This window comes from Salvelinus sp. IW2-2015, unplaced genomic scaffold (assembly GCF_002910315.2).
Source record: "Salvelinus sp. IW2-2015 unplaced genomic scaffold, ASM291031v2 Un_scaffold3099, whole genome shotgun sequence".
NCBI classification, from domain to species: Eukaryota; Metazoa; Chordata; class Actinopteri; order Salmoniformes; family Salmonidae; genus Salvelinus; species Salvelinus sp. IW2-2015.
The window spans coordinates 12,784-29,184 of NW_019944390.1; the positions used below are offsets into that span (position 1 = coordinate 12,784).

At 44.4% G+C, this 16,401-nt stretch overlaps 3 protein-coding genes across 3 annotated transcripts in view; 2 read left to right on the top strand and 1 right to left on the bottom strand.

Moving 5' to 3' along the window:
- Window positions 1-2,125: 2,125 nt before the first annotated feature.
- Window positions 2,126-7,764, bottom strand: kbtbd4 (kelch repeat and BTB (POZ) domain containing 4). The gene is made up of 7 exons (XM_024142353.2): window positions 7,700-7,764; window positions 6,859-7,027; window positions 6,433-6,587; window positions 6,138-6,309; window positions 5,758-5,899; window positions 5,515-5,621; window positions 2,126-5,248 (listed from the first exon to the last, which is right to left on the bottom strand). Exons 2-7 carry the CDS (start codon window positions 7,003-7,005, stop codon window positions 4,388-4,390), a joined length of 1,584 nt encoding a protein of 527 aa, XP_023998121.1. The 5' UTR covers window positions 7,006-7,027; window positions 7,700-7,764; the 3' UTR covers window positions 2,126-4,387.
- LOC112075346 (protein FAM180A) lies at window positions 7,024-11,655 on the top strand. The gene is made up of 3 exons (XM_024142354.2): window positions 7,024-8,326; window positions 8,555-8,634; window positions 10,366-11,655. The coding sequence occupies exons 1-3, from the start codon at window positions 8,218-8,220 to the stop codon at window positions 10,717-10,719; spliced, it is 543 nt and encodes a 180-aa protein (XP_023998122.1). The 5' UTR covers window positions 7,024-8,217; the 3' UTR covers window positions 10,720-11,655.
- Window positions 11,656-15,091: 3,436 nt separating this feature from the next.
- kif23 (kinesin family member 23) overlaps window positions 15,092-16,401 on the top strand; it is a 45,907-nt gene continuing 44,597 nt past the window's right edge. The window contains 1 exon segment of the mRNA XM_024142355.2: window positions 15,092-15,181. The gene's annotated coding sequence lies outside the window, so the exon portion shown is untranslated.

Consider the following 16,401-nt stretch of genomic DNA (forward strand, 5'->3'; position numbering starts at 1 on the left):
TAGGAGTGGACAGCCAAAACATTGGGAGTGACAGGCCCAAAACATTAGGAGTGCACAGGCCCAAAACACTTGGGAGTGGCACAGGCCCAAAACATTAGGAGTTGTAAAGCATATCTTTACAGTACCCGTACCCTCGCCCGACACGCGGCGCGAACCAGGACCTCTGCACACCAAATCAACAACTGACACCCACGAAGGCGTCTTTACCAAATCGCTCCACAAAAGCCGCCGGCCCTGCGAGCAAGAGGGAACACCCTACTTAGTCTCAGAGCAAGCGACGACGTAACTGATTGAAATGTCCTAGTAGGCGTACCCGACTAACTAGCTAGCCATTTATCACAATCCGGTTACACTCACGCCCTTTCACTCTCCTCTTTGCTCGCAACCAGTGATCCGGGTCACGCACCAATTTAACAATATACTTTGAGTTACCGTCCCTCGCCCCGACACGGGCGCGAACAGGGCCTCTGCACATCAAAAACTGAACCCACAAGGTCGTTACCATCGCCTCCACAAAGCCGCGGCCCTTGCAGAGGCAAGGGAGAACCTACTAAGGTCTCAGAGCAAGCGACGTAACTGATTGAAATGCTGTAGCGGCGTACGCCGCTAACTAGCTAGCCATTTCACATCCGGTTACACTGGCACAGGACCCAAAAACATTGGGAGTGGAAGGCCCAATAACATTGGGAGTGGAACGGCCCAAAACTATTGGGAGTGGCAAGGCCCAAAACGATTGGGAAGTGGACAGCGCCCAACAAACATAAAGGAGTGCAAGGGCCCAAACTGTATAAGCCAAACATGGAGTGGCACAGGCCAAACATTAGGAGTCCGGCCCATCTGAGGGCACGCCCCAAACGGGCCCAAAAACATTGGGAGTGGCCACCAGGCCACTGGTGCACACCAAACAATTGGAGAGTGGAACGAGGCCCAAACATTGACGAGTAAACAGGCCCAAAACATTGGGAGTGCGCGCCACTGGATGCAGGCCAAACTTGGGAGTGGCACAGGCCCAAACAATTGGAGTGGCACAGGCCCAAGAACATTGGAAGTGGCACAGGGCCCAAAACATAGAGAGTGGCACAGCCCAAAACCATTAAGTGCGAACAGGCACAAACATTGGGAGTGCACAGGCCCAAAACATAAGGAGTGGACAGGCCCAAACTTGAGTGGCACAGCCCAAACATTGGGGTGCAAGGCCAAAATTTTAAGAGTGCACAGCCAAACATAGGAGTGGAACAGGCACAAAACATTGGGAGTGGCACAGGCCCAAAACATAAGGATAGCAGCAAACAGGGGGATGGCCCAACTAGGAGTGCACAGCTGAACATAGGAGTGGCACGTGCCCAAACATTGGAGTGGCACAGGCCCAAACATTGAGGAGTGGCACGAGCCCAAAAACTGAGAGTGGCACAGGCCCAAAACATTTGGGCAGTGCCACAGGCCAAAAAATTGGGTTCGGCACAGGCCCAAGAATTAGGGAGTGGCACAGGCCCAAAACATTGGAGTGGCACAGGCGCCCAAAACTATTAGGAGGGACAGGCCAAAGGAGGCAGGACCAAAATTAGGCAAGCCAACTGGCACAGGGCCCAAAACATTATGGAGTCGCACGGCTCAAAACATTCAGAGTGCACAGGCTCAAAACATTGGGTGGCAAGCCAAACTTAGGGAAGTTGGCGACAGGCCCAAAACATAGGAGTGGCAACAGGCTCAAAACATTGGCAGTGAGGCGACAAGAGTCACAGGCAACTTACTAGGAGTGGCACAGGCCCAAAACATTGGAGTGGCACAGGCCCAAAACATAGGAGTGGCACAGGCTCCAAAACATTGGGAGTGCACAGCCCAAAACAATTAGGAGTGCACAGCCCAAACATTATGAGTTGCTAACAAAAGCTGTTGGTTTGAAACCCAGGCATTGCTTGCAGGTAATCCTACATGGAGCAGAAAACAGATGGATTTCTAACGTTTTTAATTAGATGTTAACATTTCTTACCACCACACCAGTCGGGACAGAGTGCTTTGTGCTGCAAAAATATCACATATTGAAAAAGATTCGCTGGCAAGCCTTGAGATCAACAATTCATGATTTCAAAACTGAGCGGTTCTTCATAATTGACACATTGMTGAATTAACTRGTTYATTTAACTTTGKCTAAACAGCTGACGAGATCGCCTAGTGCGTTGCATGCCCCAATGACTGAATTTAACATTCATATGAAAGTCATTTAGTTAACATTTTAACATAATTTGTCAAATAAATAAAACGTTATACTCACATTTCATGAAGTTGTCATTTATCTAGCTAGAAAGTATTCTCCCAGGAAATGGCGAATGAGAATGCTGTGATCTCATAACGCTACGCGCCTCAAAGATAATCCCAATGAATGAAGATAGTCGACTCATCTGAAGTCACATTTGCTGACTGAAATACTTCCGACAGACATAACTTGTTAAAAWTTCTTTAAGCACAGAATACAGAYCCACAAGCACTTTTTTCTGAATACGTAAATCCAYGTTTCACAGTTGTARATGTTAGGGATGTCTGAACAATTGSTCACAAATMTTTCTACATTTGTTTAATAAATGGTAGTTTTATAAAATTGTAGTTTTATTTGTGATCTTTTTGTTGAATATATTTACAGATCATGGGATGTATTTGTGAAATATGCAGGAAAATAATATCTCTGAATTCTCCCAATCGTGTGGTTTTATCCCTTATTGCTATACAATGCACATGATTTAAAGCTGTGAGTATGACGGCATCAGTAACCATAAGAGACAGAAAGATCAGCTTATGAACTGTAACACCTTACAGAGCTTTCAGAAAGTATTCAGACCCCTTGATTTCGTTCACATTTTGTTACGTTACAACCTTATTCTAAAATTGATTTGAAAATAAAAAATGGGGGAAAAATCCCCATCAATCTTCACACAATACCCAATAATGACAAAGCAAAAAAAAAGTTTTGACTTTTTTGCAAATTTATTAAAAATAATACAAACGGAAATATCACATTTTACATAAGTATTCACACCCTCGAGCCTCAAGTCTTCTTAGGTATGACGTTACAAACTTGGCACACCTGTATTTGGGGAGTTTCTCCCATTTTTCTCTGAGGATCCTCTCAACCTCTGTCAGGTTGGATGGGGAGCGTCGATGCACAGCTATTTCCAGGTCTCTCCAGAGATGTTTGATCAGGTTCTGGCTGGGCCACTCAAGGACATAGCGAGACTTGTCCTGAAGTCATTCCTGCATTGTCTTGGCTGTGTGCTTAGGGTCATTGTCCTTTGGAAGGTGAACCTTCACCCCAGTCTGAGGTCCTGAGCACTCTGGAGCAGGTTTTCATCAAGGATCTCTCTGTACTTTGCTCCATTCATCTTTCCCTCAATTCTGACTAGTCTCCCAGTCCCTGCCACTGAAAACATCCCCACAGCATGATGCTGCCACCACCATGCTTCACCGTAAGGATGGTGCCAGGTTTCCTCCAGACGTGACACTTGACATTCAGGCCAAAGAGTTCAATCTTGGTTTCATCAGACCAGAGAATCTTGTTTCTCATGGTCTGAGAGTCTTTAGGTGCCTTTTGGCAAACTCCAAGTGGGCTGTCATGTGCCTTTTACTGAGGAGTGGCTTCCGTCTGGACACTCTACCATAAAAGCCGGATTGGTGGAGTGCTGCAGAGATGGTTGTCCTTCTGGAAGGTTCTCCCATCTCCACAGAGGAACTCTGGAGTTCTGTTAAGAGTGACTCTCGGGTTCTTGGTCACCTCCCTGACCAAGACCCTTCTCCCCCGATTTCTCAGGTTGGCCAGGCGTCCAGCTCTAGGAAGAGTCTGGTRGTTCCAAACTTCTTCCATTTAAGAATGATGGAGGCCACTGTGTTCTTGGGGACCTTCAATGCTGCAGAAATGTTTTGGTACCCTTCCCCAGATCTGTGCCTCGACGCAATCCTGTCTCGGAGCTCTACGGATAATTCCTTCAACCTCAAGGCTTGGTTTTTGCTCTGACATGCACTGTCAACTGTGGGACCTTATATAGACAGGKGWGTGCCTTTCCAAATCATGTCCAATCAATTGAATTTAGCACAGGTGAACTCCAATCAAGTTGAAGAAACATCTCAAGGATGATCAATGGAAACAGGATGCACCTGAGCTCAATTTAGAGTCTCATAGCAAAGGGTCTTTATAAATAAGATATTTCTGGGGGGGGTTTTCTATAAATTAGCAAAAATATCTAAAAACCTGCGTTGCTTTGTCATTATGGGGTATAGTGTGTAGATTGAGAGGATAAGGCTGTAACGTAACAACATGTGGTCAAAGTAAAGGGGTCTGAATATGTTCCACTGTATATTCTCAAATCCCTCATGCCCTCACCTTAGTGAGTTTAAACTTTTAAGCCAGAACAAACTGCCAGTTGGTCAGTAGGATCTTAATCCCCTTGATAACAGTCACGGCTGACGTAGCGGGGTTAAACTTCAACGTGTGCGCGTCTCCTTTCGTACACCTCTCTCTGAACACGTAGACAGAGCCGTTACAGCTGACCACCTTCCAGAGGGACGGCACACAGCTCCAGACCTCGGGGAAGCGGAGCCTGGTGAAGCTCTCCAACAGCGGGTTGTAACACACCAGGGAGTCCCCCTCCGCTACGATGAACAGCAGGTCCATGTGAGCGGCGGCGTGCATCACTCCCGCCAACGGCAGAACGTAAGGCTTCAATTGGCACTTCTGAGTCTGTGTGTCGAAGCACTGGATGAGTCGTGACGGCTTGGTGAAGAAGTCCATGTCGTTCTCTTCCCCCCCCAGTATGTAGATGGTTCCTCCCAGGTTAACCCCCGCCGCCCCGGACACCGCCGTATCCAGCTGGCTAGTCTCCGTCCACACGTTGTCCTTCACCGTGTAGTAAATGACGGCGTTGGACAGTGTGTCCTGGAGCGTCTTACCTCCCAGACTATAGACGGCATCCTGAAGAGAGACTGAGACCATGGTGTGGCTGAGACGATCTCGGGGCAGCGGGGCGCAGCGCTCCCAGTCCATGGTCTGCATGTTACATTTCCACATGCGGCGAGGGATGGACCCCCCCACCACGTAGAGGTCAGGCCCGTGTTTACAGGCTGCTGTGATCTGGTGACACAGGCTGTTCTGGCCGCTGACGCTGATGGCGTCGTCCTCGTCACAGTGCAGGGAAACGGCCAGGGAGTGGGTCCTCGTCTCCTCCTTACCTATCAGGTAGATGTGCACCTTCTCACCGATCTCCTGCAAAGACACAGCGAGGAAATCAATAGTCACGACATGGATAACTAGAATGATATATTCTAAAATTGTAAGGGGAAAAACATTTGTGTAGGTGAACATGTTTTAGCTATGATCTCCGTAAAACTGGGTGCATCTAAACCCCTCCCCCCCCAAAAAGTCCCCCCTCCGTTAAAACTGGGTGCATCAAACCCCCCCCCCCCCCCCCCATCGAATATAAATATTAAGAGTGCAGTGGAGTTTAGGGTTCTAGAATGAGAACACTGTACCTTGAGGTTCTCCTGGAGAACAGTGGAGAACTCTTCTCTCTCCACCTTGTTGTGGTTGATCCAGGTTTGGATGGCTGCCGTGGCGTTCTGAGAGGTTGGAACATCATCTGGAGAACAGCAACACGGGTAAGGGCCTGACAAAATGGCCACCGTGGCATTACCCAGGCGGGTGATAAATATGGTAGTGGGGTAAGTTTCCCCCATTACTGTGTAAATCAAATCAAGCAAGAAATCAATAAGTACCTTTGATAATGTCCATGAGGAGACAGAGTGGCAGGTTGAGGAACTCATCAGTCTGGTGAAGTTGGACCAGGTGGATCTTAGCACAATGTTTGGCTGCAGTATACAACTCCTGGTCACTGTGCCTGTCTGCTAGCCACATCACCTACAGCAGGAAGAAGGGAATCAACTGACAGCACTTCAAAAAGCTACTGTGTGGAACAAGATGACAAGATGGTCAGATTGACAGCAGCTACACAGATCCAGTACCTTGACTAATAGAATTCACATGTCTACCTGAGTCCTTCCTATCTACAAAGGGAACACACATTTGCTCATTACTTCAGACACCAATGATTGGCTGTATCAGGTCCAGGAAATAGAAACCCAGCCAATCAGCTCACCTGTAGGCAATTCTTGACATCTACGGTGCGTGACAGGAAGCGGGAGCATTCTTCAAACAGAGCAGTCAGCTGGTACATGTCAGCCATCTCATAGGTGTCCTGAAGCTCCTCCACTGTCAGCTTCACTGTCCCGTGGTAGATGTAGTCAACCAGCAGCTGGAACACTGATGCGCTGAATAGAATAGAAAATAGACTTTATTGTCCCAATTGGTGAGAAACAGCTCATTGAGCAGTTTATGTGTCAAGGGCACAACGACAGGTGACGGTACCAGGGATTAGAGGCCAGCAGCCCTACCTGACGTCCTTCAGTTGGATGCTACGTGTGTGAGCCTCTCTCAGGTTGGATGTGAACATGGATCTAAAGAAGCTGCTCTGGGCTGACAGTACCAGGCGGTGCAGGTTAAAATCCCTCCCTTCCACCTTCACCGTCACGTCAGCAAACAGGCCGTCCTGAAGACACAGGGATATAAGATGGAGGAACCGTCGATGTCATCATACACCCCCGAAACTAATGCTGCACTGGGAGACAGACTTCAAATGAATGGAGCGTCTCTCAATTCATCTTTCCTTGATTACTCGCATCCTCTCTCCTTGCCTCCAACCTCAAAACCCCATTGGAGATGAAGGCCTGAGGGGAGGGAACCTTCACCTCTAATAAGGTTTGAGGAGACGAGGAGATAGGATGCGAGGAATCAGAGAAAGGTGAATTGAGATTCCTTACCTGCAGACATAGGTCCATGATGCTTTGCACCACGCGGCTGGAGTGGGAGCGGTCTGTAAAGGTGTAACCTAGGAAGTAGTTCTCCTCTGCCACCAATGAGCCTGCTCCTACACTCTGTCCCCCGAACCTGGCCTCACCGGACTCCATCTCACCAGCTAGCAGGGTTGGGCTACATGGGAACCATCGACAAACACAACAGTTAGTGCGTATAGTTAGAAACACTGCCGGTTAAGACAAAAAAACAACTAACACACAGACTATAGACTTTGCGAATCTGCAGAGATTTAAAACATGCTGGTTCGTGTTTCTATGCGAACTGAAATCACACTGGTTTTAACTGGACTAACGTTACGTATTATTTTAACAAAAAAAAAACAGTGGTTTCAGAATCACACTGGTTTTAACTGGACTAACGTTAAGTATTGTTTTAACAAAAGACCCCCGGTGGTTTCAGAATCACACTGGTTTTAACTGGACTAACGTTACGTATTATTTTAACAAAAAAAACCCAGTGGTTTCAGAATCACACTGGTTTTAACTGGACTAACGTTACGTATTATTTTAACAAAAGACCCCCAGTGGTTTCAGAATCACACTGGTTTTAACTGGACTAACGTTACGTATTATTTTGGTTTACGAAACCCGAAAAATAGATAATGCTCATTCATTGACTGTCAGTAAAAGTTAGTTACTGTAGCTAGCGACGCAACCAAACGTTACAAATCCTTACAGCGTCACTATTCTGACACCAATCACGCCGAGTTGTTTAACTAACAGTTTAATCAGTATCAGATTATGGTTTAAGATATAATTTATTGGCTAGTAAATCTTTTCAGCCTACCTTTGCTCCACTATCTGATCTATTTCATCACACGGAAGAAGGCGAAATATTCACCGGAAGTAAACAAACCTTTTTCTCTGGCCAGCTGACGCTGATGCCAGCCGGTGGTGCTGCCACTGTGTGGCGGAGATATGTTACAACAGTCTACTTCATTTTTTTTTGTGTGTAAATCGCAGGTCTCCAATCCGGGTCCTGGGGTACACAGGGTGTGCCCGAACTTTGTTTAACTACAACACATTCAGTCATAGGCTAAGTGATGACCGTAGTTGAATAGTTGAATCGGGTGTGTAGGCCTACTAACGTGATGGAACATAAGCCTGCACACCCAGTAGGCCCCTTGGAACCAGGATTGAACAACACTAGTAAGTCTGTAAACGTTTGAGCCAACTGGCCCTCGTGCCTTTTTTCCTAGGTGGAAGAATGTATGGCATTCTAGCCTAGACTCGTGGCTATCGGACTGAGGTTTTTTTTATATTATTGAAGAGTAGCAAAGGATAGAGGGAGACAGTGAAATCATCATGCCATCAGAGTTATACAGTCATAAAAGAGAGATGGTGACAAAACCCAGACTAAGAGTTCTCATATGGGTCGCCGTAGCGACTTTGTGGTGTCAAGATCTTTTAGAAGGTGAGTTATAATTGTTTTAAAACTAACTTGGAAGGAAAGATATGTTGTGTTTTTGAATGGAATGCATTCATAAATTGATAGAAAATAGTTGATTAAGTCATTAAAGTTGTATTGGATTGAATATAAAGATTTACATTTGCATGTAATTGAATACCACAACAGGTTCTAAGTGGAGGTTAAATGAAGTCCTATATTTCTGAGAGTAAATAACAACCTTATCTCTGTCAGATGTGTCCGGCGCCGTACATGGCGGTCTTCCTTCCCAGGGCTTGGGCCAATCTATCAGCGATGCAAATCTGATGTTTGAGGTTGGAGTTACACTTCTATTAGCCTGGTCCCAGATCAGTTAGTGCGGTCTTGTTGACAATTACCATCAAAGTCAGCAAGAAAGAACAAACAGATCTGGGACCAGGCTACATGTATATGAGCATATTGTATTTTCTCTTGAGTAGTTTCTGTTTTGCCCCACCATCTGTTTCCTCAACTTCTTTATTGTACATATGTTATTACACTACATGACCAAAAGTATGTGGACACCTGCTCATCTATCTCATTCCAGAATCATGGGAATTAACGTGTAGTTGGACCCCCGCTTTGCTGCTATAACAGCCTCCACTCTTCTGGGAAGGCATTAATATGGAGTTGGTCACCCCTTTGATGCTATAACAGCCTCCACTCTTCTGGGAAGGCATTAATATGGAGTTGGTCACCCCTTTGATGCTATAACAGCCTCCACTGCTTAGGGAAGGCATTAATATGGAGTTGGTCACCCTTTGATGCTATAACAGCCTCCACTCTTCTGGGAAGCCATTAATATGGAGTTGGTCCCCTTTGCTGCTATAACAGCCTCCATCTTCTGGGAAGGATTTCCACTAGATGTTGGAACATTGCTGCTATAACAGCCTCCACTCTTCTGGGAAGGCTTTCCACTAGATGTTGGAACATTGCTTCCATTCAGCAACAAGAGCATTAGCGAGGTCAGGCACTGATGTTGGGCAATTAGGCCTGGTCGCAGTCAGCGTTCCTATTTATCCCAAAGGTGTTCGGTGGGGTTGAGGTCAGGGCTCTGTGCATGCCAGTCAAGTTCTTCCACACCGATCTCGATAAACCATTTTTGTATGGACCTCGCATTGTGCATAGGGGCATTGTCATGCGGAAACAGGAAAGGGCTTTCCCCAAACTGTTGCCACAAAGTTGGAAGCACATAATCATCTAGAATGTCATTGTATGTTGTAGCATTAAGATTTCCCTTTACTGGAACTAAGGGGCCTAGCCTGAACTTCCTCCCAACAAACTTTACAGTTGGCACTATGCATTCCAGCAGGTAACGTTCTCCTGGCATCCGCCAAACCCAGATTCGTCTGTCGGACTGCCAGATGGTGAAGCGTGATTCATTACTCTAGAGAAAGCATTTCCACTGCGCCAGTGTCCAATGGCGGCAAGCTTTACACCACTCCAACCGACGATTGGCCTTGCGCATGGTGATCTTAGGCTTGTGCGCGGCTGCTCGGCCATGGAAACCCATTTCATGAAGCTCCCGATGAACAGTGATTGTGCTGACATTGCTTCCAGAGGCAGTTTGGAACTTGGTAGTGAGTGTTGCAACCAAGGACAGACGATTTTTACGCACACATTTYTATGCACTAAATGCTTCAGTACTCAACGTTCCCGTTCTGTGAGCTTGTGTGGCCTACCACTTCGCGGCTGAGCCGTTGTTGCTCCCAGACGTTTCCACTTCACAATAACAACACTTACAGTTGACTGGGGCAGCTCTAGCAGGCCAGAAATTTGGCAAACTAACTTGTTGTAAAGATGGCATCCTATGACGGTGCCATATTGAAAGTCACTGAACTCTTCAGTAAGGCCATTCTACTACCAATGTTTGTCTATGGAGATTGCATGGCTGTGTGCTCGATTTTATACACTTGTCAGCAACGGATGTGGCTGAAAAAGCCGAATTCACTAATTTGAAGGGGTGTCCACATACTTTTGTATATATAGTGTATCTACCCACATTTGATTCTTACCTCTCCATACAGTTCTTGTTGGGTGGAGTAGAGATCGACAAAGACAACAACATCGCCCTGCTGGACATGGAGATGGCATCTATGAGGCAGGGACGAGCTTTCCTGGCTCACATCAACGACAACATCCCCAAGACGCTCTCTTCTATGGAGCAGATGGTGAAGGACCTGGAGGACAAGAGAGGGCCTCTCCCTCTCTCCCAACCCCACTTTGAGAGCCTCATCCTGGGCATGGTCTACTCTGCTYACCAGGCCAAGCTCCAGGAGAGAGAGGAGGTCCAGGAGAAATGGGGAGAGGTGCTGATACGTCTGGCTAATATTACAGTCAACGAGCTGCGTAGAGCGGAGACCATCACAAAATTCACTTAGATTAGGATACAGACTGTTCATTAGCCTGGTCCCAAGCGTGTAATTATCTTTTTAATACAGTATACAAAAGGATATATACAGTACCAGTCAAAAGTTTGGACACACCTACTCATTCAAGGGTTTTTCTTTATTTTTACTATTTTCTACATTATAGAATAATAGTGAAGACATCAAAACTATGAAATAACACATCATGTAATAACCAAAAATGTGTTAAACAAATCAAAATATATTTGAAATTCTTCAAAGTAGTCACCCTTTGCCTTGATGACAGCKTTGCACACTCTTGGCATTCTCTCAAACAGCTTCATGAGGTAGTCACCTCGAATGCATTTCAAATAACAGGTGTGCCTTGTTAAAAGTCAATTTGTGGAATTTCTTTCCTTAATGCGTTTGAGCCAATCAGTTGTGTTGTGACAAGGTAGGGGTGGTATACAGAAGATAGCCCTATTTGGTAAAAGACCAAGTCCATATTATGGCAAGAACAGCTTAAATAAGCAAAGAGAAACGACAGTCCATAATTACTTTAAGACATGAAGGTCAGTCAATCTGGAAAATTTCAAGAAATGTGAAAGTTTCTTTAAGTACAGACACAAAAACCATCAGGCACTATGATGAAACTGGCTCTCATGAGGACCGTCACAGGAAAGGAAGACCCAGAGTTACCTCTGCTGCAGAGGATAAGTTCATTAGAGTTACCAGCCTCAGAAATTGGAGCCCAAATAAATGCTTCACAGAGTTCAAGTAACAGACACATCTCAACATCAACTGTTCAGAGGAGACTGCGTGAATCAGGCCTTCATGGTCGAATTGCTGCAAAGAAACCATTACTTAAGGACACCAATAAGAAGAGACTTGCTTGGGCCAAGAAACACGAGCAATGGATATTAGACCTGTGGAAGTCTGACCTTTGGTCTGATGAGTCAAAATTTTAGATTTTTGATACACTCAATTAGTATTTGGTAGAATTGCCTTTAAATTGTTTAACTTGGGTCAAACATTTTGGTAGCCTTCTACAAGCTTCCCACAATAAGTTGGGTGAATTTGGCCCATCCTCCTGACAGAGCTGGTGTAACTGAGTCAGGTTTGTAGGCCTCCTTGCTCGCACACGCTTTTTCAGTTCTGCCCCTACATTTTCTATATGATTGTGATGGCCACTCCAATACCTTGACTTTGTTGTCCTTAGCCATTTTGCCACAACTTTGGAGAGATGCTTGGGGACCATTGTCCATTTGGAAGACCCATTTGCGACCAAGCTTTAACTTCTTGACTGATGCTTGAGATGTTGCTTCAATATATCCACCAAATGTTCCTCCCTCATGATGCCATCTATTTTGTGAAGTGGATCAGTCACTCCTGCAGCAAAGCACCCCCACAACATGATGCTGCACCCCCGTGCTTCACGTGGGGATGGTGTTCTTCGGCTTGCAAGCCTCCCCCTTTTCCCTTCAAACATAACGATGGTCATTATGACCAAACAGTTATATATTTTTTTCCTCAGACCAGAGGACATTTCTCCCCAGTGCAGTTGCAAACCGTAGTCTGGCTTTTTTTATGGCGGTTTTGGAGCAGTGGCTTCTTCCTTGCTGAGCGGCCTTTCAGGTTATGTCGATATAGGACTCCTTTTACTGTGGATAGATACTTATACCCGTTTCCTCCAGCATCTTCACAAGGTCCTTTGCTGTTGTTCTGGGATTGATATGCACTTTTCGCACCAAAGTATGTTCATCTCTAGGAGACAGAACGCATCTCCTCCTGAGCGGTATGACGGCTGCGTGGTTCCATGGTGTTTATACTTGCGTACTATTGTTTGTACAGATGAACGTGGTACCTTCAGGCGGTACCTTCAATTGCTCCCAAGGATGAACCAGACTTGTGGAGGTCTACAATGTTTTCTGAGGTCTTGGCTGATTTTTTTTGATTTTCCCAAGATGTCAAGCAAAGAGGTACTGAGTTTGAAGGTAGGCCTTGAAATACATCCACAGGTACACCTCCAATTGACTCAAATGATGTCAATTAGCCTATCAGAAGCTTCTAAAGCCATGACATCAATTCTGGAATTTTCCAAGCTATTAAAGGCACAGTAAACTTAGTGTCTGTAAACTTCGACCCACTGGAATTTTGATACAGTGAATTATAAGTGAAATAATCTGTCTGTAAACAATTGTTGGAAAATTACTTGTGTCATGCACAGATGTCCTAACTGGTTCAAAACACTCTTCCTTAACCACGTCTCAGTAATGACCAACACATCTGGATTGGAGCTGTGAACCCACACTTTCAATTGATCCATTTAGGTAATAAGCTTCTAGTGTTAACGTGCAGAACACCCAGGCTTTTACGAGATCAGAAATCAGTGAAGCAGATATCATATCGAGCACAAGTCAGAATTGGGGCTAGCAACAGTAGATGGGCCAGGGTTAATGCACATTTCCAGATATCATCAACAGTAATACAATCAGGGCACGGCAGAGGACAGGAGGAAGCTCTGCAGTGCTGATTTATGACATCTGAATGTGCATCAGATGGAAACAAGATATTGTACAGCAATTTCATCAGGTAACACGAATACAAAGCCGGCGAGAGGTGGTTAGAATAGGATGGGAGGCCAAAAGTCTGAGTAACCAATAGAGAGTCAGTCTCGAGTGAGGGAACAAACATAGTCTGCCCACGGTTGGCTAAAAAAGCAAGTTCATAGTCAACAAAGCATGAGGAGTCATGAGGCAAATACATAAAGCACAAGAAAAAATAAACGACTTGGGGCTAGCCATTGTAAGTTCAGAGTCCCTCGCCCCAACAGTGTGCTGGAGGCGAGCGAAAGCTCGGGAGAGAGAGGGGGAGTGTGGTGGAGTACCTGTACCATACAGGGGGAGATAGGCCAGGGCAGATGGTGAACAGATCGCAAGGTGGAATCCAAGCAGCAGTGCACAGGCAACCGGGAGGTTTCTCCATTCCTCTACCTTGACTCTGCTTTAGTTTGTCAGGTGCATTTGACAGATCTGTCCAATACAGATGTAGGATATGATATCCGATGCCTCAACTCTAAATGAATGGAAAATACAGGCACAGAATGAAATAATACCTCGTTATATTTACATATCTACCTCATTAACTCGTACCCCTCCACATCGATCGGTACTGGTACCCCGTGTATATAGCCAAGTTATCATTCGTTACTCATTGTGTATTTATTATTACGTGTTTTACTTTTCTCTATTTTCTCTCTGCATTGTTGTGAAGGGCTCGTAAGCATTTCACTGTTACACCTGTTGTTTACGAAGCATGTGACGAATAAACATTTATTTGACATTATTTATGGAAATTAGCAGTTGTGGAAAAAGTACCCAGTTGTCATACATGAGTAAAATAAAGATACCTTTAATAGAAAATGACTCAAGTAAAAGTTACCCAGGAAAATACTACTTGAGTAAAAGTCTAAAACTATTTGGTTTAAGTATACTTAAGTATCAAAAGTAAAAGTAATTGCAAAAATATACTTAAGTAGGCAATCCAAACAGCACAATTGTTTTTATTTTTTATTTATGGATAGTCAAGGACACACTCCAACACCTAATTTATAAATGAAGCATGTGTGTTTAGTGAGTCTGCCGCATCAGAGGCAGTAGGGATGACCAGGGATGAATTGAACCATTTTCCTGTCCTGTTAAGCATTCCAAATGTAATGAGTACTTTTGGGTGTCAGGGAAAATGTATGGAGTAAAAAGTACAATATTTGTTTTAGGAATGAGTGAAGTAAAAATTGTCAAAAATATAAATAGTAAAAATAAAGTACAGATACCCAGAAAAACGACTTAAGTAGTACTTTAAAGTATTTTACTTAAGTACTTTCCACCACTGAAAATTAGACCTTTCCAATTAATTTGTGACTGATGAAATGGACTTTCTCAACACGAATACAAACATACACACTTTTTGGTAACTATCACTTTAATTTAGGAACAAAATTGGAATCAACCACACAGATCGACATAGCTTATTAAACTCACATTTACTGGAGTTGATGGTTGCACAAGAACAAACGACAAGGGTAGGGGGCAAGGGCAGACAGTCAGACTGGCTATGTAATGTGTGTTCTTCAAATTACTTTAAAATACATTACCAAGTCAAGTTCAACATATTTGTTGAGCTCCTTGTTCTTCGTTTTTTGACAATTACCATGCATACACCACCACGTGTTTAGTACCTTCTCTGTGGATTACACCTTCTACCCAGTAGGCGGCAGTGTTGTAAAATGGCTTTATTTGAAGTTCCGCACTTTTTTCGTTTACCAGAAATAGTTGGGAGGAACTTCCGTTGGTTCAGTCTCCGCTTATTGGTTGAATTTGAAAAAATATTAGTCGCGCAGGTGAGTGGAGGGAACGTTCGAACTGGAGGAGCAGGAAGCGAGAAGGACGAGGTGAAAGAAAATCAAACGATAACAATTCACCATGATACGACCTATGTGAGTAGAAAGTTACGATTTCAATAAAACATGATTTATTATTAAAGTTATTTGCAAAAAAACCAATATCTTTAGCCAGCTAGTTCGTAATCTAACGTCGTCCAGTTGTCGTTAGTTTGCTAATTCTAGCCAACTAGGTCAACTAAGGCTAAATTGCTAACATGGTTACCTGTTTTGGGGTTTTCATTTGATTGTTTAGGAAGCCTAAAACCCCCCGTAGGATATACAGTACCAGTCAAAAGTTTGGACACACCTACTCATTCAAGGGTTTTTCTTTATTTTACTATTTTCTACATTATAGAATAATAGTGAAGACATCAAAACTATGAAATAACACATCATGTAATAACCAAAAATGTGTTAAACAAAACAAAATATATTTGAAATTCTTCAAAGTAGTCACCCTTTGCCTTGATGACAGCGTTGCACACTCTTGGCATTCTCTCAAACAGCTTCATGAGGTAGTCACCTCGAATGCATTTCAAATAACAGGTGTGCCTTGTTAAAAGTCAATTTGTGGAATTTCTTTCCTTAATGCGTTTGAGCCAATCAGTTGTGTTGTGACAAGGTAGGGTGGTATACAGAAGATAGCCCTATTTGGTAAAAGACCAAGTCCATATTATGGCAAGAACAGCTTAATAAGCAAAGAGAAACGACAGTCCATAATTACTTTAAGACATGAAGGTCAGTCAATCTGGAAAATTTCAAGAATGTGAAGTTCTTCTTAAGAGACAGACACAAAAACCATCGACACTATGATGAAACTGGCTCTCATGAGGACGTCACAGGAAAGGAAGACCCAGAGTTACCTCTGCTGCAGAGGAAGTTCATTAGAGTTACCAGCCTCAGAAATGGAGCCCAAAATAATGCTTCACAGAGTTCAAGTAACAGACACATCTCAACTAACTGTTCAGAGGAACTGCGTGAATCAGGCCTTCATGGTCGAATTGCTGCAAAGAAACCATTACTTAAGGACACCAATAAGAAGAGACTTGCTTGGGCCAAGAAACACGAGCAATGGATATTAGACCTGTGGAAGTCTGACCTTTGGTCTGATGAGTCAAAATTTTAGATTTTTGGTTCCAACCGCCGTGTCTTTGTGAGACGCAGAGTAGGTGAACCGATGATCTCTGCATGTGCAGTTTCCACCATGAAGCATGCAGGAGGAGGTGTGATGATGTGGGGGTGCTTTGCTGGTAATACTGTCAAGTCAATGTTAT

What these genes read in the sequence shown, in the direction of transcription:
- kbtbd4 (XM_024142353.2), bottom strand. Translation starts at nt 7,005, where the DNA reads ATGGAGTCCGGTGAGGCCAGGTTCGGGGGACAGAGTGTAGGAGCAGGC. An exon ending in TCATGGACCTATGTCTGCAG is followed by an intron (nt 6,588 to 6,858) that starts GTAAGGAATCTC and finishes CTGTGTCTTCAG; the next exon opens with GACGGCCTGTTTGCTGACGT. An exon ending in TTCTCCAGGAGAACCTCAAG is followed by an intron (nt 5,249 to 5,514) that starts GTACAGTGTTCT and finishes GTGTCTTTGCAG; the next exon opens with GAGATCGGTGAGAAGGTGCA.